Source organism: Phalangium opilio, unplaced genomic scaffold (assembly GCF_054372755.1).
Source record: "Phalangium opilio isolate 3A_F unplaced genomic scaffold, DU_Popi_V2 ptg000060l_1, whole genome shotgun sequence".
NCBI classification, from domain to species: Eukaryota; Metazoa; Arthropoda; class Arachnida; order Opiliones; family Phalangiidae; genus Phalangium; species Phalangium opilio.
In genome coordinates, this window is record NW_028324177.1 from 2,554,321 (window position 1) to 2,580,337 (window position 26,017).

General features: G+C 40.4%; 1 protein-coding gene across 3 annotated transcripts; it reads left to right on the forward strand.

The window, feature by feature from the left end:
- The first annotated feature begins 20,056 nt into the window (after positions 1 to 20,056).
- On the forward strand, positions 20,057 to 22,975 carry LOC149666532 (uncharacterized). Of its 3 annotated transcripts, none has more exons than XM_089841508.1 (4): positions 20,057 to 20,356; positions 20,865 to 21,113; positions 21,241 to 21,347; positions 21,436 to 22,975. In XM_089841508.1, exon 4 carries the CDS (start codon positions 21,442 to 21,444, stop codon positions 22,543 to 22,545), a length of 1,104 nt encoding a protein of 367 aa, XP_089697634.1. In that variant the 5' UTR covers positions 20,057 to 20,356; positions 20,865 to 21,113; positions 21,241 to 21,347; positions 21,436 to 21,441; the 3' UTR covers positions 22,546 to 22,975. The 3 variants fall into 3 exon arrangements, with proteins under 3 accessions (XP_089697634.1, XP_089697635.1, XP_089697636.1); XM_089841509.1 differs by having other exon boundaries at positions 21,022 to 21,113; XM_089841510.1 differs by having other exon boundaries at positions 20,057 to 21,113; positions 21,241 to 21,365.
- The last annotated feature ends 3,042 nt before the right edge of the window (positions 22,976 to 26,017 follow it).

Here is a 26,017-nt window from a genome sequence, read left to right on the forward strand (position 1 = left end):
CACTGAACAGTGTTTTACATATTTAACATAAACCAAAATTAATATCATATAATTAAACATCGTGTTATAAACGACTTTAAAAAAACTCTGCCTCAAATTGCCAGAGCTACGTTGGTATGCCGAAATTAAGAAAACATGTTTGAGATACAATGAACAGCAATGGGTTTACCTTTAATGTAGAATTTGAATTTAAATAAGGCGAATGTTAAATGTTATTAAATGAAAGAATGTTATTAAATGAAACAATCTATACAGTTCTGTTTGTCATAATTTTCATTTAAAAGTTATGTCCAACGTTTAGTCAGCGGAGCGGAGCCGGAGGTTTCAACATTAAGGTGTAAAATTTACCTCTACAATGTGTCCCAGCTGTCACAAATAACACTATAGTAATTGATGGATCTACAAGTAAGATTAATAATTAATTTGTTTATAATTTATTTGAACCTACCGACAGTAATCGTAAAGTCTGGCTTTTGAAATTACCAAAGTTGATGTTGCCCAATGCCTATACATTATTGCCTAACTATAACACTATTTAGACCGAGGCTTAGCGAAATTGTCTAATAATAAAATATTCTGGTTGTTTTAAAGTTTAAAAATAATTATAGTAAATTTCAATGAGGTTTTTGTTACGAAAATAATTAAAATCAGACCTATTTAGCCTCCATTTTAATTCCAATTAAAAAACTTTGGTTTTAAGCGCTTAAAGACGCGGGTGATCTAACGCCATGTTTTTCTTGCTTAAGTCCCCCTAACGGTGTGAATCACGACAAATACGCCGTAGGTCCTGGTAAGTCCAACATAAAAAATTAGGAGTAAATTGCGTGTCTCTATCAGTGGTAAAACGCCGTAATTCCAATACCCAAAACAACGTAAGTCAAAGTATGTGTTAATAATGATAAAAATCAATACTTAAACTTAATTGATCTTTATGAAACTTGAAAAGTCGGTAGAATGAAGTGTTATCTTTCATTTAAAATGGTTCCCAAACGCAACGAATGAATAGTTTTCCTTATATGCCTTCTGAGAAAATGCTCTTTTTTATAAAATTCCCATGTTATGACTAGGGAAAAATATAGTATCTTTCGCCAAATGTCGGATTCATTTTATGGATTCTAAAACCACCCTTAGCAACTTTATTCTTTATAGAATTAACTATTTGATGGATCTTTTTGAAATTTTAACCACAAAATTTGGGCCAAAATTTTAGTTCACTGGCAAAATTTCAAAGCAGCAAACACAATACGCAAAAAGTTACGGCCAATCAAAGAACCCTCCTTTAGCATTAGAGGCAGTATCAAGTCTTATCTAAGAGAGCGACCGCTCTCCTAGAATAAGAAATATAATTGAAAGTAACTTACATTCAACTAAATACTTTCTCTAACTTAGGTTACGTTCTAACCTAACATAGACTTTCAAGCTTTAACGGGCCTAATGTCGTCTGCTATTTCACGCGCCTGTTTTTTTAATTGGATATAGTTTCAATATTGGTCACGGCGTGGCGCTAGAGAGACTCTTGCCACTAGGAACTACACGCCCTATCTCCATTCCAGTCCATCTGTGTTTAATGGTCTTAGATGCAATTAACTGGCTCTTTAATAAGGCTCAGTTTTAAAATTTAGAAAAACTTCTGTAGCTCTTATTCTCGCCGATAAAAAGTACAAAATGTGTACTCGGCAGGATTTTTGTACATCAATTTGATGTTTTTATTTAAATCCGTGAAAACTGGCTCTTTAATGAAAGGCTCAGTTTAGAGGTACTTTGGCTCTGCTTATTTAATTTTGCCAAGAAAAACGTACAAAATTTGTACTTGGCTCAATTTTTCTACGAATTTTCTGATTCGATTAGAAAATTAACCGAAAATACTGTTGAAAACAGCTAACGCTTTTATCGCTTGTAATTAAAGCGTTTTGGACCACCTATTAAGAATCGTGTTTGGCTGAATCACGCTAAAAAGGCTTTTCAAAAGCTGTAAGACAACCTATACGAAAGCAACGTGCGGAAGTCCCAGACGCCAAACAGATTCTGACCGGAATAATTTTAGCGCTCTTCGGCGAGTGGTAGAGCAGAGACAATTATTGAAGGGAGTGGAAACTTTCGCTTTTAACATTGCATATGACGCTGGATCTCAAACGAGCGAGCGAGCCTAGAGTCAATTCTCAGGTTAACTCCGGTCACATGAAAGAACTACCGGAACTGGTCTGTAATTTCTGATCATGTGGTTTTTAGACCGTCTTTCAACTTAAGTTTTTATTCCCCAGTTGAATTCTCTCTGGTGGGAGAGCTTCGGAAAATATCATCCATAGTAAAATTCGTGGACGCTTCGCGCCATCTAGGTTTTCATCCGATAGAACGCTTTCACTTTTTATTTCTGTAAATCCCATTCAAGTATTCCCCCTAATAAACACAAGTGACTCAATGGTGAGAACAGAAATGAAAGTATATTTCATTAATTACTTTAATGACCATTAGAGTCGGGATTACTATAGTGTTTGGAAAATTAATAATTCGTTTTAATCCTGATTAGCTATTTAAATTTTATTAAAATTAAATTTCTTAGAATAGGCCAAAGAATCGCACCTCGCCATGAAAAATACAGATTTTTTCGAATCGCCCGCAGGAAAGATCCTATTTTATTATTGGTTTAAAAAATATATCTCACACTCGGCGGATGTCTAAGGGTGATTTGGGATAGTTTGAATTAGGATTACTTGAGAAAAAAAGTGGTAAATTACAGGGGTGAAAGAAGGTGTTTTTTTAAAATTATTACTACTTCTTTATATTCAAATAATGAAACGAATTAGTCTCGGATAATTAAAATATGTAAAGGGGCCTAAACTGACTAAATTAAATTGAAGATATATTTCTCGCTAGCACTCCCGGCAATAAATAGGATGAAATTTGATGATTAGTTTCAATGAAGATTCTTATCGTGATTGTTGCGGTATTTTGAGACTAGCTTACTGCATTTTTTAAACCGATTAAAAAGTCGAATATTTATCATATCTGTATTTCGTTATTTTGAGGTTGCCAAAGGATGGAAATGCAAGTTTATCTCAATAATTAGTTTAATTAAAATTATTTTTCGAATCCGTTTTGCGTTAGGAGACCATGATAATTAAAATGAAAGCGTTAAAAGTTGGAAAAAATTGTCTTTTAGGGTGCCTAAGGGGGCTAAAACTTTAAATAATTATAAAAGATGTTGGGTAAGCCTTTTTAAATGATAATTACTCGTTCTAAATCGATTATTTTGATTAATTTGCTCGATTTTCGGGAATAAACTCGAAGTTGATCGACTGACTAAAGTACAGAATTTTTTGATTCGCCCGCCAGAAATATCCGGTTTGATTATTGGTTGACAAAATATATCATACTCAGCGGGTGCCTAAGAGTAGTTTGGGGTCGTATTAATAAGGATTACTTGAGATAATAAAGTGGAAAGTTACAGGGGGTGAAAGATGGTGTTTTTTTAAATTATACCACTTGTTTACATTGAAGAAATTAAATGAATTAGCCCGAGATAATTAAGAAACATAAAGGGGCCTAAGCTGACTAGAGTACAGAATTCTGGGCGGAGTTAAGTTGAAGATATTTTTGGTGCATGCACTGCCGGCATTTGTCGAGCCTTTATCGTATCAATTAGAGATGAATATTTATCATATTTGGCTTTCGTTGTTTTGAGGTTACCAATTCCAAAGGGTAGAAATGAAAGTTTTCCTCATTAATTAGTTTCATTACAATTATATTTGTAATCTATATTGTGTTAGGAGACTTTGATCATTAAAATTTAAGCGTTTAAATTGTAATAATGGCCTTTTTAGGGTGTCTAAGGGTACGAAAATTTACAATTGGCGTTAAATAATTATAAAAGATGTTTAATAAGCCTTTTTCCATGATAATTACTCGTTCTAAATCGATTGTTTTAATTAATTTGATCGATTTGCGCGAAAAAAAAACCCGTTATGATCGACTGACTAAAGTGCAGAATTTTTTGAATCGCCCGCCGGAAAGATCCGGTTTGATTATTGGTTGACAAAATATATCCTACTCAGCGGGTGCCTAAGGGTGGTTTGGATAGTTTTAATTAGGATTACTTGAGAAAATAAAGTGGTAAATTACAGGAGGTGAAAGAAGGTGTTTTTTTTTATAATTATACTAATTCTTTATATTCAAATAATGAAACTAATTCTCGGATAATTAAAATATGCTGACTATAGTACAGAATTGTGGGCGGCGTTAAATTGAAGATATATTTCTCGGATGCACTCCCGGCATCTGTCGAGCCTTTATCGTAACGCAATATATATGATTACACTTAATGATTAGTTTTAATGAAGATTAGTATCGTGATTGATATGGTATTTGGAAACTAGCTTACTGTATTTTTTAAACCGATAAAAAAGTCGTTTATTTATCATACCTGGATTTCGTAATTTTGAGGTGGCCAAAAAATAAAAATAAACGTGTACCTCATTAATTAGTTTAATTACAATTATGTTTGGAATCGGTATTGTGTTACTCTTTTAGGAGACCTTAATGATTAAAATTTACGCGTTTAAAAGTACAGAATTTGTCAAGTGGCTGATGTTTTGAGGTTACCTAAGAATAGAAATACAAGTTTATTTATAATAATTAGTTTAATTACAAGTATGTTCGGGATTGGTTTGGTGTTCTGTAGCAAAATAATTTACTACATGTATTATTAAGCCTATATTATATTGATTTTTACCTCAAGTTATTTACTTCACCCTAGTTTAAATATAGTTCGTTTCTATGGGTTTTCAATAGGCCTCGTGATAAACATGTTTTTCACTCCACACTCAATGTAGTAGAATAGAAAGTAGTAAATGACTATAGCCTATCCTTTTCCCCTTTCACGTATTTATTTTCAAAACCACAAAAACTGCCATACCTAGGGCCATAGGAATTATTTACGGGTATTGTTATTTTGCATGCTATAGAAAGTATACCTTTAGAAAGTACGCTTTGCCTGTGCGATGCCAGTAGATAAAGATTAGACACGGTAACAAGTGCACGTGCAAAACCCTTTAAAATATTATCGAAAGGTCACAAGTGCACGTGCATCGCAAGAGAGAGAGAAACAAATCCTTTACAATATCATAGAAAGGTCACGAGTGCGGGTCGTGACCTAGCAAACACTCTGAGAGAGGTGGTCAACTCGAAAACCATAGAAAGAGGAAAGGGGTAAACAAGCGCCTCTTGTGGACTGGTTGATGATTGGCCAATAAGATCATCCGGAGGTCCTAGAAGCCCAAGAACCGACCAGATACCATAATATAAAAAAGCGAGATGAAGCGGCTAACAATAATCACTCTTGGAATTGGACTTGAACTCTTAAGTTCTTAATCGCTCGCTCCGGCCGGACACGACTACCTGACAATGCCGAGTTCCTGAACATAACCCTAAAAACCCAGCGCTGGTCGCCAACCTTTATCCGGGTTCCCGAAGGTTCCTTGCCGTCTGACCATGGTCCAACTGCCGTCACCAACTGCGAGCGGAATACCACAGTTCCTAAACTTCTAAAACTAGCCAAGATGACGCAACTACTCGCCACTCAACACCAAGACACCGCCTCCCTCTCTAACACGAAACAGTGATGAGTACTCATTAATTTAATTACCGTTAAAGACAATAACAGAACAATAATAGTAGATAATAATAGTATAAATAGTAGTAGATAAAACTGGCATCGTTAGCTTAGGGTTGCATGATATTTTGGGGGATTGTGTCGCGCCAAGTCTATTACTTTTGTCGCGTATATACGTAATCATTATGTCGCGTATATTATATATTGTTAGTTTTAAGTTAAGATATTAGTCCACTAGTTGTTAGGGACTAATTAAGACCAAAACATATGCGCATAGAAACACCGGCCAATAGAACGCCGAAATAGTAGATAGTAGCCCAATAATAGTTAATTCCTTATCTAAATAAATATGACTCACTAAGGTATGGCAAATTACGTTTCCGACTTACTTATTACAATCTAGTGTTAAATTTAAAACCCAACCTAATAATAGTAGTAGAATGTTAACGGGGAATAAGCGTTTAGTAGAAAAATACCGTTACAGTTCGGAGAATTTTTTTATTAAAATTAAAGCGTTTAAAGTGTAGAAATGGCCTTATTGAGGGTGCCTAAGGGTGTGAAATGTTTAAAAAGACGACGAATACTTATTCAAGATGTTGAATAGGGCTTTTCCCATCATGATTAGTTATTATAAAGGTTTATTTCAAATAATTCACACTTAATTAAGGAAAAAAACGCAAATCGGCCAATCAAACTAAAGTACAGAATTTTTCGAAACCCTGCTACGCAGCTTCAGCGCCTTCTGTCTCAAATTTCTCGAAGTACGCGCGTGCCTAAGGTTGATTTTAATAAAATATTGTTGAAAAAACTTTAAAAGTTTAAAGAGGTGTTTTTAATAATATTATTAGTTAATTAGCTAAAACAACTTTCCGGGGATAATTAAAAATATAAAAGGGGCTTAAGCCGACTAAAGTACAGAATTGTGGGTGGAGTTAAGTGCCGTGAATGAAAATCGTTAATTTTTGAAGAATTTGTTGATTTGAATGATAAAATAGCTTAAATTCGTAACGTTTTAATAATTTTTTAACTATAATTTATTGTATTTTACTCCACATTGGTCTCCTTGGTGAAAAATGACGTTTAGGAGGAAGTTACCTCTACCGCCGTTTCAACCGACTGAAAATTTAGTGATTTCCGACCTTAGGCACATTCGCTTTTTTCTGTACTTAAGTCTTCCCCAATTATAACAGCGCTATCTAAAACCACAAAATCTACAGTTAAGCTTCAGAAGTATCATTTACAAGTCATGGATTAGGTTTACCCAACTTCGCTAGCCTTTCGCAGCGAACGAGGGAACACTATATTACCCCCAAAACTTTAACACATTCCCGAATTAACCCAAAATCAAAAATAGGAGAAATATGATAGTAGGCTGCAGCGGCCTCACCTCTGAAGCCGTTGCAGACGATGATGGAGGGCTGAGCACCCTGGTCCACTTTTTGGACTATGTTCAGCCCGCCATCATCTAAGCTCCTCCTCCTTTCCTATCCCATCCAAAAAACCCCTGTTCCCAAACTCAAACCGAGACGAGAAGGAACGCCGGTTTGTTGTAATAAGTTAGTTCAAGTTTGGTTCTCGAACCATAAAATCGCCTTTTTTTTCTGCGGGTCAGATCCGCTTCGTCCCGAACGAGTTAGTTCGTGTTTTCCGCGGGACCAGGCACGGGTCCGTTTTTTGATTTATACGTAATTTCGCGAGCGAAAAGATTTGTATTCCGCGTGACATCGCGCCTCCAAAATTGGATCCTCACTTAAATATTTTCAACGTAAATATCGTTTCACTTTAATAAAGACTTTGTTCAAAAGATCAACCACAAGGTATGTTTTATTTTCCTCTGGTTTAATTCCCTTATGGGACGATAGTGACGATTTGAGTTAGGCCTACATAACTCCCCTTCGCTATCGGAAATTAGGGTCTTGTAGCGCGAATCCCCCTCCACGACCGGCCACATAGTTTTTCCCGGGGCGATCCGTTACAAATGGTGCCGTGCCCGTGGTTTTTGGGCCTCGGTCTCTTTTTCGGCGGGGTGCTCGGGCCCGATTCGTGAGCTTAGCTACAGGTTGAAACGTGTTTAGACAGAAAGTCGCCATATTGGATCCCTATCTTCGCGAACATTCGAGAAGGATTTCCCGATTTTTATTTTGTTTCAAATTAAGTTATAGATTATTACTGCTATCATGGATTTAAATTGAATTAATTATTTTTGGAATTAACGGCGTGTTAAATCGTATTCTTTTCGGGATAAATATTTTTGAATAAATTATTTTATGAATTAAATGAACACTCCCGAATCGTTCCCAAATTTAAATTTATACCGTGAAAGACGCGATACTGAGTCTACTTCAACTCAAGATAATAATTCGGACTCCTCAGAATCAACATTACCGTTAGCTAAGCCTAACCTACAAGTACTCACAAGTACCTACAATTACTCACAAGTACCTACAAGTACCTACAATTACTCACAAGTACCTACAAGTACCTACAAGTACTCACAAGTACCTACAAACACCGATAAGCACCCACAAGTACATACCTACAAGCACCCACAAGTACCTACAAGCACCCTCAAGTACCTACAAACACCCATAAGTACCCGGGGCAAGCACCCGGGGCAAGTACAGACAAGCACCCACAAGTACCTACAAGCACCCACAAGTACCTACAAGCACCCACAAGTACCTACAAGCACTTACAAGTACCTACAAGCACTTACAAGTACCTACAAGCACCCAAAAGTACCTACAAGCACCCAAAAGTACCTACAAGCACCCAAAAGTACCTACAAGCACTCACAAGTACCCACAAGTACCCACAAGCACTCACAAGTACCCACAAGCACCCACAAGTACCCACAAGCACTCACAAGTACCCACAAGCACTCACAAGTACCCACAAGCACTCACAAGTACCCACAAGCACTCACAAGTACCCACAAGCACTCACAAGTACCCACAAGCACTCACAAGTACCCACAAGCACTCACAAGTACCCACAAGCACTCACAAGTACCCACAAGCACTCACAAGTACCCACAAGTACCTACAAGCACCCACAAGCACCCACAAGTATCTACAAGTACCCACAAGTACCTACGAGCACCCACAAGTACCTACAAGTACCCACAAGTACCTACAAGCACCCACAAGTACCTACAAGCACCCACAAGTACCTATAAACACCCACAAGTACCTACAAGCACCCACAAGTACCTACAAGCACCCACAAGTACCTACAAGCACCCATAAGTACCTACAAGCACCCACAAGTACCTACAAGCACCCACAAGTACCTACAAGCACCCACAAGTACCTACAAGCACCCACAAGTACCTACAAGCACCCACAAGTACCTACAAGCACCGACAAGTACCTACAAGCACCCACAAGTACCTATAAACACCCACAAGCACCTACAAGCACCCACAAGTACCTACAATCTTCCACAAGTACCCGGGGCAAGCATCTACAAGTACCCTGGGCAAGTACCCACAAGCACCTACAAGTACCCACAAGTACCCACAAGCACTCACAAGTACCCACAAGCACTCACAAGTACCCACAAGCACTCACAAGTACCCACAAGCACTCACAAGCACCCACAAGCACTCACAAGTACCCACAAGCACTCACAAGTACCCACAAGCACTCACAAGTACCCACAAGCACTCACAAGTACCCACAAGCACTCACAAGTACCCACAAGTACCCACAAGCACCCACAAGTACCTACAAACACCCACAAGCACCCACAAGTACCTACAAACACCCACAAGCACCCACAAGTACCTACAAGCACCCACAAGCACCCACAAGTACCTACAAGTACCCACAAGTACCTACAAGAACCCACAAGTACCTACAAGAACCCACAAGTACCTACAAGCACCCACAAGTACCTACAAGCACCCACAAGCACCTACAAGTACCCACAAGCACCTACAAGTACCCACAAGTACCTACAACAACCTGGATCACGCGACTCGCGGACGCAGGCTGCTCGCGCTATTGGTTCAACTTCCACAGAATGAAGAAAACTGAAAATGTCAACATAACTTGTTATCAGGCACAAATCTAGGCCCTCCCTTGTTCTCAATCTGGTTGAAAATTGACGAAATGGGTATCAGCGCGCTAACAGGTTAACCTGACGTTTAACTCAAGAGCCGTACTTCCGTAATTAACTAAAACTAACATACTTAGACTTAATTGTTTTTCATGCTACTTGCAAAAGGCACACCCTGAATACTTAATTGTTAAATTAAGAGTATTCCGAAAAGTAACTTCGCTCTAGTTTTTCAGTTAGAGGTGGCTAAATATCATGAAAAACCCCATGTTAATCTCCATAGGAAAATTGGTAAAAGCATGTGATTTTTGTTTTAACGTTACAAAAGAGTATCAAGTCATATCTACAAGGGCCTACCGGCCCTGTAGAATACCTCACTATTCAAAACTAGCCACTCCACTCAATAAATTGAAGAAGAAAGGCGTCAAGTTCACATGGGGTCCTGATCAAGAGGAATCTTTTCAGAAGATAAAAGAAGCCATCTGCCGTTCACCACCATTGGCCGCGTATAAACCAGATGCGCCGAGCATATTGACAACAGATGCATCAGACGCCGGCTTGGGCGCGATGTTATCTCAAGTCCAAGATGGAAGAGAAGTTCCAATCGCGTATGCGAGCCGAAATCTTCGAAATGCGGAATCCAAATACAGTACTTCAGAAAAGGAATGTCTAGCAATTTATTGGGCCATCGGACATTTCCGCCCTTACTTGGAAAGCAAACCTTTTACAGTCGTAACAGATCATAAGGCGTTACAGTGGCTATTTGGACTCAAAGAACCAAACTCGAAACTTGTCAGATGGGCAATGTATCTTCAGACGTTCGATTTCAAGGTTCAACATAAGAAGGGAGTCGAAAACGTCGTAGCCGACGCCCTCTCACGAGCTCCAATAGGACTGTTCGCCATGTCGATAGCCTCCATCATGGAAGAAGACAATCAGATCACGTCATCGGAAGAATCGACCACACCATCGGATCATTCACACGTCGCGTATATTTTACCACCTTACCCTCACGCAAATTTTCATATCTTCGATCGCGACGATATTATCACCGCTCAAGGAGAAGATCCTGTTATTCGCGCAATCATAGAACAATTGCGACAAGAAAATCCTCCGGACAACGCAGATTACGAAATGGTAAACAACCTCGTGTACCGCAAAGCGTCAGGAGTTCGTCCAGCGAGGATCTATCTACCAAAATCCCTCAGAAGAGAAGCCTTAAGACTCTTACATGATCATCCTCTATCTGTCCATAGAGGAAAATACAAAACAAGTGAAAAAGTAGGACACAGATACTGGTGGCCCGATCTTGACAAAGACGTCACACGATACGTCAGAGAATGTGTTCTTTGCCAACAGTACAAGATCAGTAACCGTAGGACCCCTGGCCTTATGATATCTACAGTTCCGACTGGACCATTCGACAAAATCGGAGTTGATATCATGGGACCCTTTCCGATCAGCAGGAGAGGATACCGATTTCTTCTTGTCTTTACGGATTACATGACCAAATTCGTGGAATTAGTCCCATTAAAAAGAATAACAGCCGACGCATGTGCCCTCGCATTGAAGAACTTTGTATGTCGATGGGGAGCTCCGAAACAAATCCTTAGCGACAGAGGAACACAGTTCGTGTCCTCACTATGGCGCAACACGTGCAAATTATACAACATTGGACCGATTCATACATCGCCATACCACCCTCAGTCGAACATCACGGAGCGGGTGAACCGAGTCCTTGGAGAAACCATCTCCATATACGTTGAAAATAATCACCGAACGTGGGATGAAACTCTGAACGCCCTTGCGTTCGCGATAAACTCAGCGCCCCATGAAACGACCAAAAGATCTCCCTTTTATTTAAACATGGGACGAGAACCGAGACTCCCATGGGACATCGACATAGGGATGCCCATCGAGGAATTTGAAGATCGTTCGGAGACCCTGAAAACTTTGAAGGATCAATGGAAATTTACTAAGACTTTCTCGAAATTGGCTCAAGCCAAGCAGAAAAAATACTATGATCTCAGACGAGAAGATCTCGAATTCGACATTGGGACCATCGTTTGGAAATTGACTCACCCTCTGTCTAACGCAAACTTGGGACGAATGGCCAAGTTATGTCCAAAGTGGACAGGTCCCTACAAGATCATCGAGAAGAGGAGTCCGCTAGTCTATGTCCTAGAAGACATGATCTCGGGACAAAAGACCGGCCCAATTAATATGTCTCAACTCAAATTGTACCAAACTCCTGAAGTACCGTTAGAGGGAATCGAAGGGACGCCTTCTCCAGGAGAAGAGTCGGGACAACCAGCCGAAATTTACAAAACCACTGAAGACCCTATCCAGAGAAATGAAAACCCACAACCCGAAGCAGTTACCTCCCCACGGAGACCCAGAGCGCCAGCTCCAGAAAGAGTACCACCTCCAATTGTAACGCAAGAAGACCAATACGCGGAACTCATTCAGGAAAATGAAAATACTGTCCCGAAGGAACCTTTTCCTCCAGTAAAAGAAACCAACACGCCGCCTCCGGAAGGAACACTTCCCCAAGAAGTACACTAGGAAAGATCCCAACCATCCTCAGAGTCCTTCGAGGAAGTTGTTGAAATGATCGGACCTTTCCGATTTGTGGATAAGATACCGAAAACGAGATCGAAAGAAGTCCAACCAACGGCAGAAATCCGACCCACGGACGAAGTCCGCCCAACGGAAGAAGTCCGACCCACAGAGGAAGGTCGAGAGAATATAGTCAGTCCAGAAGTGACACAACCGACAGACGCCTCAGTGACTCCAGAACCACAAATACAATTGGACCCTACAAAACCGGAACGAGAAAAAAGGGAACACCCGACTACGTCAACAACCGAAGACATTAAACCTAAGAAAAAGACCCTCCGAAAATTGAGTACTTCGACGGATGTCGACCGAATAACGGAACCGGAACAGGAAAAGAGAGGTTTTACAACCCCTTTGTTCATCGCTCCGGAACCAACTCCAAGACCTACACGGTAAATGATGAGTAGCAGTATCTCAAGTGACGAGCCAGAGATCCACGATCCCCGCAAAAGAAGTCACCCCCCTACCTCATCTTCAGTCATTGGAAGGAGAAAGAAACCACTGCGAAAAATATCGAGCAGTAAAAGCACGTCGTCAAAAGAACCGTCCCTCTCGCGTCCCCAAGCTGAAAGACGAAGAGAATTGCGTCTGCCAGACCACCTCAGTTCGTCATCAGAAGATATAGACCGAAAGGAAGACAGACAACAACGAAGAAAGCGCATGAGAGCTACGACGACGACTAGTTCATCGACAAAGCCAGTGAAAAAGACGCCGAAGTTCCATACCATATCCACTAGTCCGGAAGGGGAAGCCCGTCTTCCGTTAAATGAACCAAGTTCGAATAAGTCAGAAGCCCCGAAACCTAACCCTTTAGTTCCTATGGATGAACTGTCCGAAGCCACGAGTACTGGAGAAGATATGCACTCTCCCGACTCTCCAGCGATTGCAGAACAGTTTCCGACAAATTATGAGAAGCCATTCAAGAAAGGATGGGTTCGCGAGCTGTGTTATAGACACACCGTACAACCCGGCAAAGTAGATCTAGATATATACTATTATCCACCGGGAGGAAAGAAGCGCAGGAAACGTTCGACAAATGAAGTTGCTCAGCACCTACGCATAAACAACATTACGAACTTAGACCCGATAGACTTCTGTTTTAAACGAAAACCAATTGCAAGACCACCTTGGGAAAGGGTTCGACTAGCTCACCCGAGGCGGTTGGCACCCACAGCTGTTTAATCAGAACAACGTGTTCCTACCATTGCGATTCGTCACACTCGATCCCAATGGGAACCCTTCTTATATCCCTATGGGACTCTTTTTAATTATTTTCTTTTTAGATGGCTACCCCTCCTCCTCTATACTGGAGAGTAGCTCCTCGTAAACAACGAGGCCGTATGTCCACAGTCGCACCTGAGGATTTCCTATTACGTCCAATCCCCAGAGAGCATCCAATTGTTTCATTCCCTGTCACCCACTCGTTCGGCCCACTTTCCCGTGAGGAAGAACCGACGCCCGCCGAACAAGTCCGTCCTCCTCGGATCGCGCCTCCGGTTCCGGAACCAGACATTCTGCTTCTACACGACGAAAACGAGGATCTGGGACATGACCTTCAGCAAGACCCCGTTCGCCCTGACCCAACGGGCTCGGACAGATACCCCACACGCCCTCGTCAAATTTACCTGCCGGACGCGCTCCCAGGCCAAGACGGGCCAGGACAAGATCAAGCGGCCGCTGCCGAAGAGATCCCAAGGCGCACATTAGACGAAATAATGTTTGAGATCGCCCTCCTCTATCCGGCCCCACTGCCTGTGGTTCCACGAGTGGATCTTTCGATCCCACAGGAGGCCGAACCACCTCAACCCGATCTCGCCAATACAGTCCCCAAGGTTGTTGCCCAGGATCCCGAAAATTTTCCCCCTCTCGCTGACGTCCCACAACAGGACCCGCCTATAGTGGACGCCCCACGACCCCTCACGCCTGACCTAGTGCAAGAACCTGAGCCCGAGCAGGAACCGATATCAGACCTCGTCGACGCAGATGTCCCACGACCGCCAAAGCCATTTCCGCTCAGATCTCAGGCCTACCGGGATTACGAGGACTATGGCCCCCTTCCCAGGACAGGCTATACCAATTTGATGAATATGATAAACTGTTCCTCGAGGAGCTACCATATCTCCAGGAACCTCCGAAAGATCGGGACCTGTTCCCCGTTGCGTGGGAGGGGATCCCCAACGGCATTGCCATCCGCCTTTATCCAGTTCATCCGGACGGGTATCCAATTTTGCGCCGTCCAAGCGCGACTTACGTATGCCAAGCATGCGCAGCAGTCGGACGTCATTTATCTTCGCTCTGCCCCCGGAAGTTCATATTACGGGACCGACATCATGGAAACATGAAAACACGAATACACCCTGATTGAACATTCGCCTTATATCCGTTACGTGCCTTTTTTTCCCGCTATCCTTTTCTCTTTTCTCTTCCTATTTCCCTGCTTTCTTCTCCATCCTCTCCTTCTTTTCCGAGGGGGTGCATGCAGCGGCCTCACCCCTGAAGCCGTTGCAGACGATGATGGAGGGCTGAGCACCCTGGTCCACTTTTTGGACTATGTTCAGCCCGCCATCATCTAAGCTCCTCCTCCTTTCCTATCCCATCCAAAAAACCCCTGTTCCCAAACTCAAACCGAGACGAGAAGGAACGCCGGTTTGTTGTAATAAGTTAGTTCAAGTTTGGTTCTCGAACCATAAGTTCGCCTTTTGTTTTCTGCGGGTCAGATCCGCTTCGTCCCGAACGAGTTGGTTCGTGTTTTCCGCGGGACCAGGCACGGGTCCGTTTTTTGATTTATACGTAATTTCGCGAGCGAAAAGATTTGTATTCCGCGTGACATCGCGCCTCCAAAATTGGATCCTCACTTAAATATTTTCAACGTAAATATCGTTTCACTTTAATAAACACTTTGTTCAAAAGATCAACCACAAGGTATGTTTTATTTTCCTCTGGTTTAATTCCCTTATGGGACGATAGTGACGATTTGAGTTAGGCCTACATAACTCCCCTTCGCTATCGGACATTAGGGTCTTGTAGCGCGAATCCCCCTCCACGACCGGCCACATAGTTTTTCCCGGGGCGATCCGTTACAAGGCATTAAAAATCCAATCAGAAATAAAAAAGCGTGTTGAGATAAAGAACTGTTTATTAAGAATACAAAAAAGGATGCGCGAGAGAGTGTGATACAGAAAAAAACGCGAGACTCGCAAGTCTCCTAAAATGGCTATGGCCTATTTCAAACACCTGCTAACAAAATCATCCTATACGTCGTCTGCTAAAATATTCTAAAAGACTTCGAGCTTTGGCTTCGGTTTTTGGGGGTAAAATAGTGTCGGAGGGGATAATAGAACCTTTACAATTTAACTATATCTAGGGCGATAACTGACTCACGGGAAGGGCCGGAAATAAGAAAAATTTCTCATAGGACAAGTGTCCAGTGACCCCCTGTTTGAATGGAAAATTATAGGATTTTGTCCACTGAAGTGTGCAAAAATAGTGTCGCTTCTCCACGGCCAAGCTCTCAAAACATCGGAAAATGTATTGGTCAAACTGTACAGTGACCCCCTTAAACTTGTAAAAAAATTATAGGACATTTTAAAATTTTATTGGACAATGTCCAGTGTCCTGCGCTTATTTCCGGCCCTGCTCACGGGCCGTGATGGCCACTGATGGGGAAACAATTCGTGTGTAATGGGATACGTTATCTTCCCTGGAGGTTTCATATTAATTTATTGTAAAAGAATCAAAGAAGTGAGAATTGAATAGAAACTTTCATTTTTTGAAACCTGCATCGAAAACCGTTAAAATATGTCAGTAGCAATTAAAACCATAATCCAAAAGGCATGATAGACGAGAAGTGTAATGCTTTTCTAGGTAATGTGTCTTATTCCTTCTATAATACTCCTGCTTTGGCAAGCACGCTGACAAAATCGCCATTCCCCGGTTCTCGCCTCTCTCTCTCTCAGAGTCTCTCTCTAGTCTCTACGTTACTCAGCAATAATTTCTTCGTATCCACTTCTTGGAAGACCGCGGGGCAGGGTGGTACTCCAAAGTCACCGTCCCGCTTAACATGGGTTGAAATTAGGTTATATTGTAATGAAAGTGACATTAAGTTGATTAAATTCAATTGAAGTAAAAGTATGAAGTTCCGAGAGAAGTGCGGACTTTTTTGAGGAGCCTTAATGCGCTCTCGGAACGTAAATACAGCTTTCTTAGTTAGAACAGAGAAACCTTTGTTGCCCGAAGTTGTCGATGGAAGATTAAATATCCTAAAATTATGTGTAAAAACATTGACTACTGTAGAACGAATAGGAGGCTGTGAAACAACGAAAGCTTTTTCGTAAGGATTTATGGCATTAATTCTTAATATTTTTTAAATATTTCAATATCGTAGTATGGTAAGTTAAGGTTTGGCTTTGTAAGCCACGTCAGACTTCTCCCTTCCAATTTGATTGAAAAATATAAATTGCGATTTGAAATCTTTGTTTCTTGGCGATGTTTTTTGTGAGAAGACATGTTTGAGATATAAGGATTTGAATAGTTTTTGATATTGCAAATAAATAGGAATTTAATCTAGTTTAGGTATATATATCTTGAATTGGAAATAATAGAAATATCTTGGACTCGAAATTGGTTTTGAAAAAAGTAAACATCTGGGGTTTGAAACGTACCGTTGGGGTCTTCAAATATCTGGAATTTGAAACGTGCCGTTGGGAGCAGCAAATATCTGGGATTTTGTGGCTACAAATATTTGGGATTTGAAACGTGCCCTTGGGGACTGCAAATATCTGGGATTTGAAACGTGCCGTTGGGGGCAGCAAATATCTGGGATTTGAAACGTGCCGTTGGGGGCTGCAAATATCTGGGATTTGAAACGTGCCGTTGGGGGCTGCAAATATTTGGGATTTGAAACGTGCCGTTGGGGGCACCAAATATCTGGGATTTGAAACGTGCCGCTGGGGGCTGCAAATATCTGGGATTTGAAACGTGCCGTTGGGGGCTGCAAATATCTGGGATTTGAAACGTGCCGTTGGGGGCTGCAAATATCTGGGATTTGAAACGTGCCGTTGGGGGCTGCAAATATCTGGGATTTGAAACGTGCCGTTGGGGCCTGCAAATATCTGGGATTTGAAACGTGCCCTTGGGGACTGCAAATATCTGGGATTTGAAACGTGCCGTTGGGGGCTGCAAATATCTGGGATTTGAAACGTGCCGTTGGGGGCTGCAAATATCTGGGATTTGAAACGTGCCCTTGGGGACTGCAAATATCTGGGATTTGAAACGTGCCGCTGGGGGCTGCAAATATCTGGGATTTGAAACGTGCTGCTGGGGGCTGCAAATATCTGGGATTTGAAACGTGCCGCTGGGGGCTGCAAATATCTGGGATTTGAAACGTGCCGTTGGGGGCTGCAAATATCTGGGATTTGAAACGTGCCGTTGGGGGCTGCAAATATCTGGGATTTGAAACGTGCCGCTGGGGGCTGCAAATATCTGGGATTTGAAACGTGCCGCTGGGGGCTGCAAATGTCTGGGATTTGAAACGTGCCGTTGGGGGCTGCTAATATCTGGGATTTGAAACGTGACGTTGGTGGCTGCAAATATCTGGAGCTGTAATAAATGAATAGTCATAATCTTCTCTTTTTGGCCTTTTGTGACTACTCGGAATTTTTGGTTTTAACAGCGTCGTAGAATTTATCGCTTGTTTTCCCACTTTTCCAGTAATCGTTTCACCGCAAATGTATGGAAACAACTAGAGGTCTGCGGTTAACCGTTCCAATCGAATAATTCGATCGAATACCGAACCGAATAATTCGAGCCGGTATTCGATAAGCCCATTTTCACTATTCGATACGAATATCGAATATAGACCTGACTATTCGGTTAAAGTTCGACTACTATAAATTTAGGTCCAGGGACCCTATTCTCTAAAGATCTTGGATGAAAATCCAAATCTAAACGTTTGGATCGGTTCCATTTGGATAGGGCGCTTAAAACCGTATTCTCTAACCCAAATCCAAAACCGTATTCTCTAACCCAAATCCAAATCGGCATTTTTATCTCTCGCCAAACCGTTATCCAAACCAAATGTACGTCATTTCCTCTTTCATTATTTTTCCATTACGTAATTTTCCTTCTTCTTTATTGGTCAATTCTTTTTGTGCGCGCTTTATATACAAGTAAAGTTTTTTTTTGCGTCGAATTTTTGGAAGTTAAGTTGTACTTGTTTTTTGAAGCTTTTAATTAGTAATTTTTGCTTGAAAATTATTTCCGTAATGGGTGTTAAAGTGCACACGAAGCAGCAACTGATTTACATTGAAATTTTGGAAGCTAATATGGATTTAGTCTATATGAAATTTAGTGCTAGTTTCACTAAGGCCAAGTTCAATGCCCTTTGGGTTGAACTTGCAACAAGGCTTAACAGTTGTGGTGTAAGCCCTTCGAAAACAGTAGTTAAGTGGAAGAAGGTATGTCTCACAAAAAAGTACAATTTTATTTATAATTTATATTACATTAAGCAATCTTTTTCGGTAGTGTTTTTCTGCATGGCGTTGCAATGTCAGAGCCAAAGCCCCCAAGGCTTTAAAGAATAAGACTGGTGGTGGCCCGCAAGCCGAGCCACTAACAGATTTGGAGGAGCGGCTTCTCTCAAATATTGGAAGGGTAACAGTGACGGGGCTAAATTCTGTTCCTGAGGCGGGTTTTGGCCCCCCAGTAGATGAATCAAGTTCGAGCAATCTACCACCGCAATCGGAGCGTCCATCATGCTCCTACGTCACTTTGGACGAGAATTTTGAAGTTGCGATGGAGTCTACCATGGAAGTAGGGGAGCCATTCGTTTCTAGGTGCGAAAGCATCCCAAAATCAACACCCCACGTTACGAAAAAACGAGAAGTAAATGTAGACTCCACCGAGGAAGATTTCCCCAATGAAACTGTTTCCGAGTCAGTCGTTGAATCTGCCAGAAGTAATATTTCAATAATAATATTTCATCTGTTAAAACATAATATGTGATAACTTTCCTAATATCCATAATGCCTAACAAGCCACCACAACAGAGTTGGGTGGTATCAAAATTGCGGTAGATAGAGCTACCACTGCTTTTCAGGACCTTGCTCAGGGGCAGAGAGAGATGGCACAGGGGATCAAAGAGCTGGCGAAAGCTCAAATGAGGATTGCCGCTGCCTTTGAGACCCTTGCTGCGAGTTTCGCAAAGAAATAATTGTGTTGGGAGAAAAAAACGGCCCTGTTCAGGGCCAATAGATACAGGGTGACCACTCTTCCTATATTTCCTATTTTTTCGTATATTTTTAAGTCCTTCCTGTTTTCTCCTATAATTTTATGATAATTCCTATATTCTCCTATAATTGGAAAATTCTAATGCATACGACGAGACTATCGGCGTTTTACCGTGTTTGAAATATCGCGGAGTGCCTGATCCTTCCGTAACTGCTATAGCGACGCCTGGGGAACTGGAGAATAACTTCATAAATAATTTTTTTTGAGCCACTTTCCACAGACGCTATGCGACGCTTCAAAACTGCCTCTGTATTCTGAGGGAAATAATGGCTGCGTTCAGTAACACTCATCAGGAAAAGCATCGATGTTTGGGATGATGAAATCGATGGTGGTCACACACTGTTTACCAACGCTTAGTGTTCCATTATTTTGACAAGATTGAAAGATTTGGGGAATTATCATGGATGCTATCACATCAGAGTGAAAGAACCACCTCATCTATTCGAGGTTGTTAAAGTTAATTTGAATCTCGTCAATTAGTTCCATTTTTGATTCACTGTAATGTGACTGAAGAGGCTTATGTCTGTTTTCTCGTAGTCGTCAAAATTACTGTGCTATCCTTTCATTTTAAATAATTGTTTCGTGTTTCTTGCTTAGGTTTCAAATAAAGACTCGAGTTGATGAAATACGTGACAAACCTTTTATCGCCCGTTGAAAACAAACCATTTTACCAAAGAGAATATAGGGGAGGAGTGGAAAATGGGGCAAAACTTGTCATTCTTTTCTACCGCGCATCTTCAATGCGCAGTACCGAGGCATTTCCGTTTGCAACATTAAATGGTATGTAGGTGGCGCGACTGAGCCGGAAACTCCCTCGTACCGCTAGTATAATTTAGGCGTAACATAACCATTTACGCTTGTGGAGCGGGGGAGGTTCCACTCCTCCCTTATATTCTCTTTGATTTTGCAAGTAGAGGCTCCGAAACCGAAACAACGCCTTTTTTAATAATTTCCTTATTTCTCACCCTGGTTTGTGGCACTAAAATACTCAGGGCCGGAAATAAGCACAGGACAGTGGGCATTGTCCAATAAAATTTTAAAATGTCCCATAACTTTTTTTAAAACTAAGGGGGTCACTGGACAGTTTGACCAATAAGTTTACCGAAGTTTTGATACCTTGACTATGGAGAAGCCACACTATTTTGGCACACTCCAGCCACAATGTCCTATAAATTTTCCAGTAAAATAGGGGGTCACTGGACACATGTCCTATAAGAAATTTTTCTTATTTCTGGCCCTGAAAATACTACATAAAAGTATTTGCTTGTTTCCACCCCTGTTTTTAAAGTTTGAAGGGTTTGGTTTCGTCTGCTCCGCGTTCTGTTGTAAAAACGTGTTTTTAGAGGAAAAGTACTTTGGAACTACTTATAAGCGTATTAAAACATTATCTTAGAACTTATAATTTTAAGGTGATTTCGATTGTTTGAATATTAATTTTTAAATAGGTACCTCATTCGCGAAGACTCATGGAAATTCCTCTTTGGCTGTCAGGGCTGATTACCTAATTAATTGGACCCCTCCTTTTCGCAATCTTATGGTAAGCTGGATAGATAACTCAAATTAGAATGTTGTGTGATTTCCTCATTTTTGCATGATTAGCCAACATACCTCATTCAACTTACGTGAATATTAAGTGTTTTCGTGATATGTTTATGTTATTTCAGCTTTAATGACAATCTCGCTCAATATCTACTATTCAACAATGATGTAAAATTTGCGACCCGATTCAGATTTCGATCTAAAAGACGTTTGGATGTTCGTGTGAAAACCGGTATGCCCATAAAATCAAGTATCTTTCCTTTCAAGTATTTACATTGAGCTCTTAAGCGTTGCTATTGAATCACTTTTCGGTTCATTAGGGAAAGATGAAGTTCAAGTGCGATCAGTGTGGTTTCCAGACAGGGAGAAGATCAGTCTTTAAGAATCATCAATTAAGTCACAGTGACGAGCGTCCATTTAAATGCAATATTTGCGAATATCGTGCCCGAAGGCGGGGTGATTTGAAGTACCATGTTGCGACTGACAGTGATGAGCGTCCATTCAAATGCGATATTTGCGATTACCGTTCCCGAATACCCGGGAATTTAAAGACACACGTTGCGACTCACAGTAATGAGCGTCCATTCAAATGCGATATTTGCGATTACCGTGCCCTAAGGCGGGGTGATAAGAAACACGTCTTGATTCACAGTGAAGATCGTCCTTTCAAATGCGATATTTGCGATTACCGTGCCCAAAGACTCGATGTTTTAAAGAGCCATGTCGCGACTCACAGTGAGGAGCGTCCATTCAAATGCGATATTTGCGATTACCGTACCCGGAAACGCGGGAATTTAAAGATACACAATGTGACTCACGGTGACGAGCGTCCCTTTAAGTGTAATTTTTGTGATTTCGCAGCCAAATTAAAGAAAGTACTAAGATATCACATTGCTAGACTTCATCCATCAATATCAGGAATTGAACGAAAAATTCCAAAAAGTATTTCGTCAAAACGGAAAAACGAATACAATCAGTCGACAAGCAAGCGGAAACGTGCTTCTGCGAAAGATAATGCTAGAAAACCCGATCAGGCAGACAGGAAATCGAAATTATCAGATTCTAACGAAGTTCAATCTGAAAGTAGATCAACTGATGTTGCAGACTTTGTGTTCTCATTAAAACAAAAGCCAGACGATAAACGAAGAAGTTCGCAACCAGAACGAAGTGGGCCAAATACAAACCACGATTCTCCTAATGAAATTCCACAGCCAAAAGAATTGGAAATTCATTCTGAATCAGATCCCGATGAACCCAGAAACGCAACAGAGTCTAATTCTACTCGTTCTCTATCTGTCGGTTCCAACTTCAAACAAGGGATTTCATTATTGGGCGAATTTAATACTAGAAGTCCAACCATAACCTCTGAAAAAATTAAGAAAGAACCCGAACCTTTATCGAACGATAATTTTAGTTCAGAGTTTGACTAAAATTGTGTAAAATTGGAAAACGAAGCTGCAACGCCTTTTCCATCAAATGAAGTGATATACGACCCAGACGCATCGAGGCTGGATTCCAATGTAAAATGGGAAGAACCAATTGATCACCTGAAGAATGAGTTTGGTTTTCATGACAATGACGCTGTTGACCAAGACACTCAATTTACCAACACACGTTGTTCTATTATTTTGACAACATTGGAAGATTTGGGGAATTATCATGGATGCTATCACATCAGAGTGAAAGAACCACCTCATCTCTACGAGGTTGTTAAAGTTAATTTGAATAATGTCATTTAGTTTAATTTTGACGAAAGAGTCTATGCCTGTTTTCCAATTGCTGAATTGCTTTACAAACTTTTGAAATGCCTTTAGGATCAATATTATAAGGATATTCTACGAAATAACTCCGCTTAAGTACGGATTTTGAAATACATTCTGTTTCTTCTTAATTTGGAAACAAACCTTCTAAACTTTATTGAATGTGTGGAAGTGAAAACCGAATGTATAGGCATCCGGAAATTGATTTGAAAATTCGTCTTTTTCTAATATTTAAACCAATTTATTCCTCTTTATTTTGTTAAAAGCAGCTTGTGAAAGAAAATTCGGGGTAAAACGTTCGAAATGCGTTTCAAAGGGTTAAAAGAAGAGTTTTAACACATTCCATAATATTTTGACATTGGCTCTTATATGATAGTTTTCTTTGACTTACAAGTACCGTATAATAGGAGGTTTATTATGTTTCATTAGTGGTACATAGAAACGGGAAATGAAAGAGAAGATTTAGCGGCTTTTTAGATTTTTATTATTAACTATGACCAAAAGTAACTATATTATAATCCATTTACTTTTGCCTTGACAAATTCTGTTTACTTTTTCCTACCTTCCATCATAGTTATTTATCTCGAGTCCAATAGCGTTACTTGTTGGTATTAACTTTCATATTTAGTTCTGGTATTTTTCTAGCAATTGAAGCTAACGTAATACCCTAACCTTTGGTTACGAATATACCAAATCATTAAATCGAATTAGGAATAACATGTACTCTTAACGTATTAACTAACTGAAAGAAATAAATGGTTACCTTGCACAGATTCCCTATAGCCTTAATTTTTTACTTATTTTACCGGAAGCGTATAGAAGGATTCCACTCTGTATCCTCTTATTACTTTAGTTATGTAACATGATTCTTCCCAGGATAACCCCCTTTTTGTTTGCTCTCCTGCTCATCAAACTAAGTTCAGATGGACATCGCACCGTGCAGAGTGAATTCTATAATTGTTTGGTGCTAAATCCTCGGCAATCAACCTTTATCGAACGATAATTTTAGTTCAGAGTTTGACTTAAATTGTGTCAAATTGGAAAACGAAGCTGCAACCCCTTTTCCATCAAACGAAGCGATATATGACCCAGATTCTGAAGCATCGAGGTTGGAATCAGGTGAAAAAATGGGAAGAACCAATTGATCACCTGAAGAATGAGTTTGGTTTTGGCAACAATGACGCTGTTGACCAAGACACAGGTGGTGTAGGACATCAATGTCATCATCGATTGACATGATTTTGACGCCGGTTACTGAACGCGGCCATTGTCTACTCAAATGCTTTTGAAAAGTGGTCATGAGGAAAATGTTAGCGCTCAATCGAAACTAGACTCTATTAATAGGCAGCTACTCAAAATTGAAAAAAAAAACACCATATGCCCCTAAATTTAACCAGCCCTAAAGGTGTTGAACCAGCTCCTAAAAAAACCAAAAAGAAATAGTTGTGATAGTAACAGTATGTGCTAATTTATCGCTCATATATGTGTGGTGATATGTTCTGTTTGCAATAAAATTACGGTTCCTACTTTTTAATATATGAATATCATTTTTCTTAAAGAAATGCAGACCATTTATCTTATATTTTTCAGTAATTTCTTCCTATATTTTACGTCAATTCCCTCCTATTTCCAGGATAAATTTCCTATATTTCTTTTCAAGGATTTTACAATTTTCAGTGGTCACCCTGTTAGACAGTAACATACCGCCAAAATAAAGAGATTCGTTTTTTTAAAAATTGAATCGTCACGCATAATGACTTAAAACGTCGGATACCCTGTGACGAGGAGATTATTTTAAAAATGCAAACTCTTTTTTTTGGAGGTATTTACTGTCTAGTGACAATTTAAGTTCCGTGTTATCTTATAAACAGACTAACATCGTGAGCATGTGCGGAGTATGCTGCCTTCCCGTGGCAAATGTTGAAAACTTGCTTTTGCAAGGCCAAAACATACAGGCTCCTCTACGATAAATTAATTACACACACATATATAAATGATATTTGAAATTAATTCATTTCAAAGTTAATCATAAGGATTTAAATCATTTTATTGGCATTATTTAGTTCCAAATTAACAAACGCCGATATCCTAAATTAACCGCTGGCTGATATTGTAAGTTTGCCCATGAAAATGATATCAATATCAACCTATTATTTGCTGAAAAAGATATTTCCATTTTTTTAGTTGCAATTGCTCTTGTAAGGCTTCAAAAGAGGTTGAATTTTTTATTGTTAGTGAGGAAATTTAAATAGATTTTTCGTTACTTTTGACTAGTAATGGTAAACTCAATCAAGTATCGTTGCAGCCTCTTTCCGATAACTGATTTTAAGTCGTAAAGGGGTCGGTTGAGGTAAGCTAAACGAAAATCATCTTTCAGGAAAATACTTTTAAGGTTTGTGATGCAACTGGACCAATCACAGCGCCTTTGATATTGCTGCGTGGATGATTATAGCAAACACAGCGGTCATGGATTAACTAACGCTAGGGATAGTTCGTTCGCCCAAAAGATAAAGCATGCATATTCCAAACGCCCTCTAGCAGCAGCTACTATCCCTAACAGGAAGATATAAGAAAATTGGACCAAATATCCCGTGTTCTATGACGTCAAAATTCAAATACGGTCTAAATTGGGCGCCGCCATCTTTTCTATTTACTTTGCCTAGAGATGGCGCTGTATCTGCATCCGTTTTGGTACAATAAATTGGGGGAATGAAGAGGGGAATCAAGGAATGATTCGGAACATGTAGTTGGCAATAGCATTCTATGGGAACAATCCCTAGCGTTAGTTAATCCATGCAGCGGGGATCTCGATCTCTCAGGAGTTGGGACTGGGGAAACGCGGGAGCAGGGTGGCTCACAACCAATCAAGAGCGATTAACCGGATGTGAGGAACCGCTTTACATCCATGAAGTTGTTGTTCCTTAGATTTTTGGGAACGTACTTTCCCCAACAGTAAAACGTACTACCCCAATGGGATGATTTTTTGATAAAAGGACTTTTTCCCCTTGGGGACATTAAAATTTCCGTCCCCCTCCACGAAAGGCTTCTAGCGCCATCTAGCGGCGTAATTTTCGTCCCATAGATGCTAATGTTAAAAATGCCATTTGAAAATGCACTCTCAACCATCAAAATGTACTTTTCG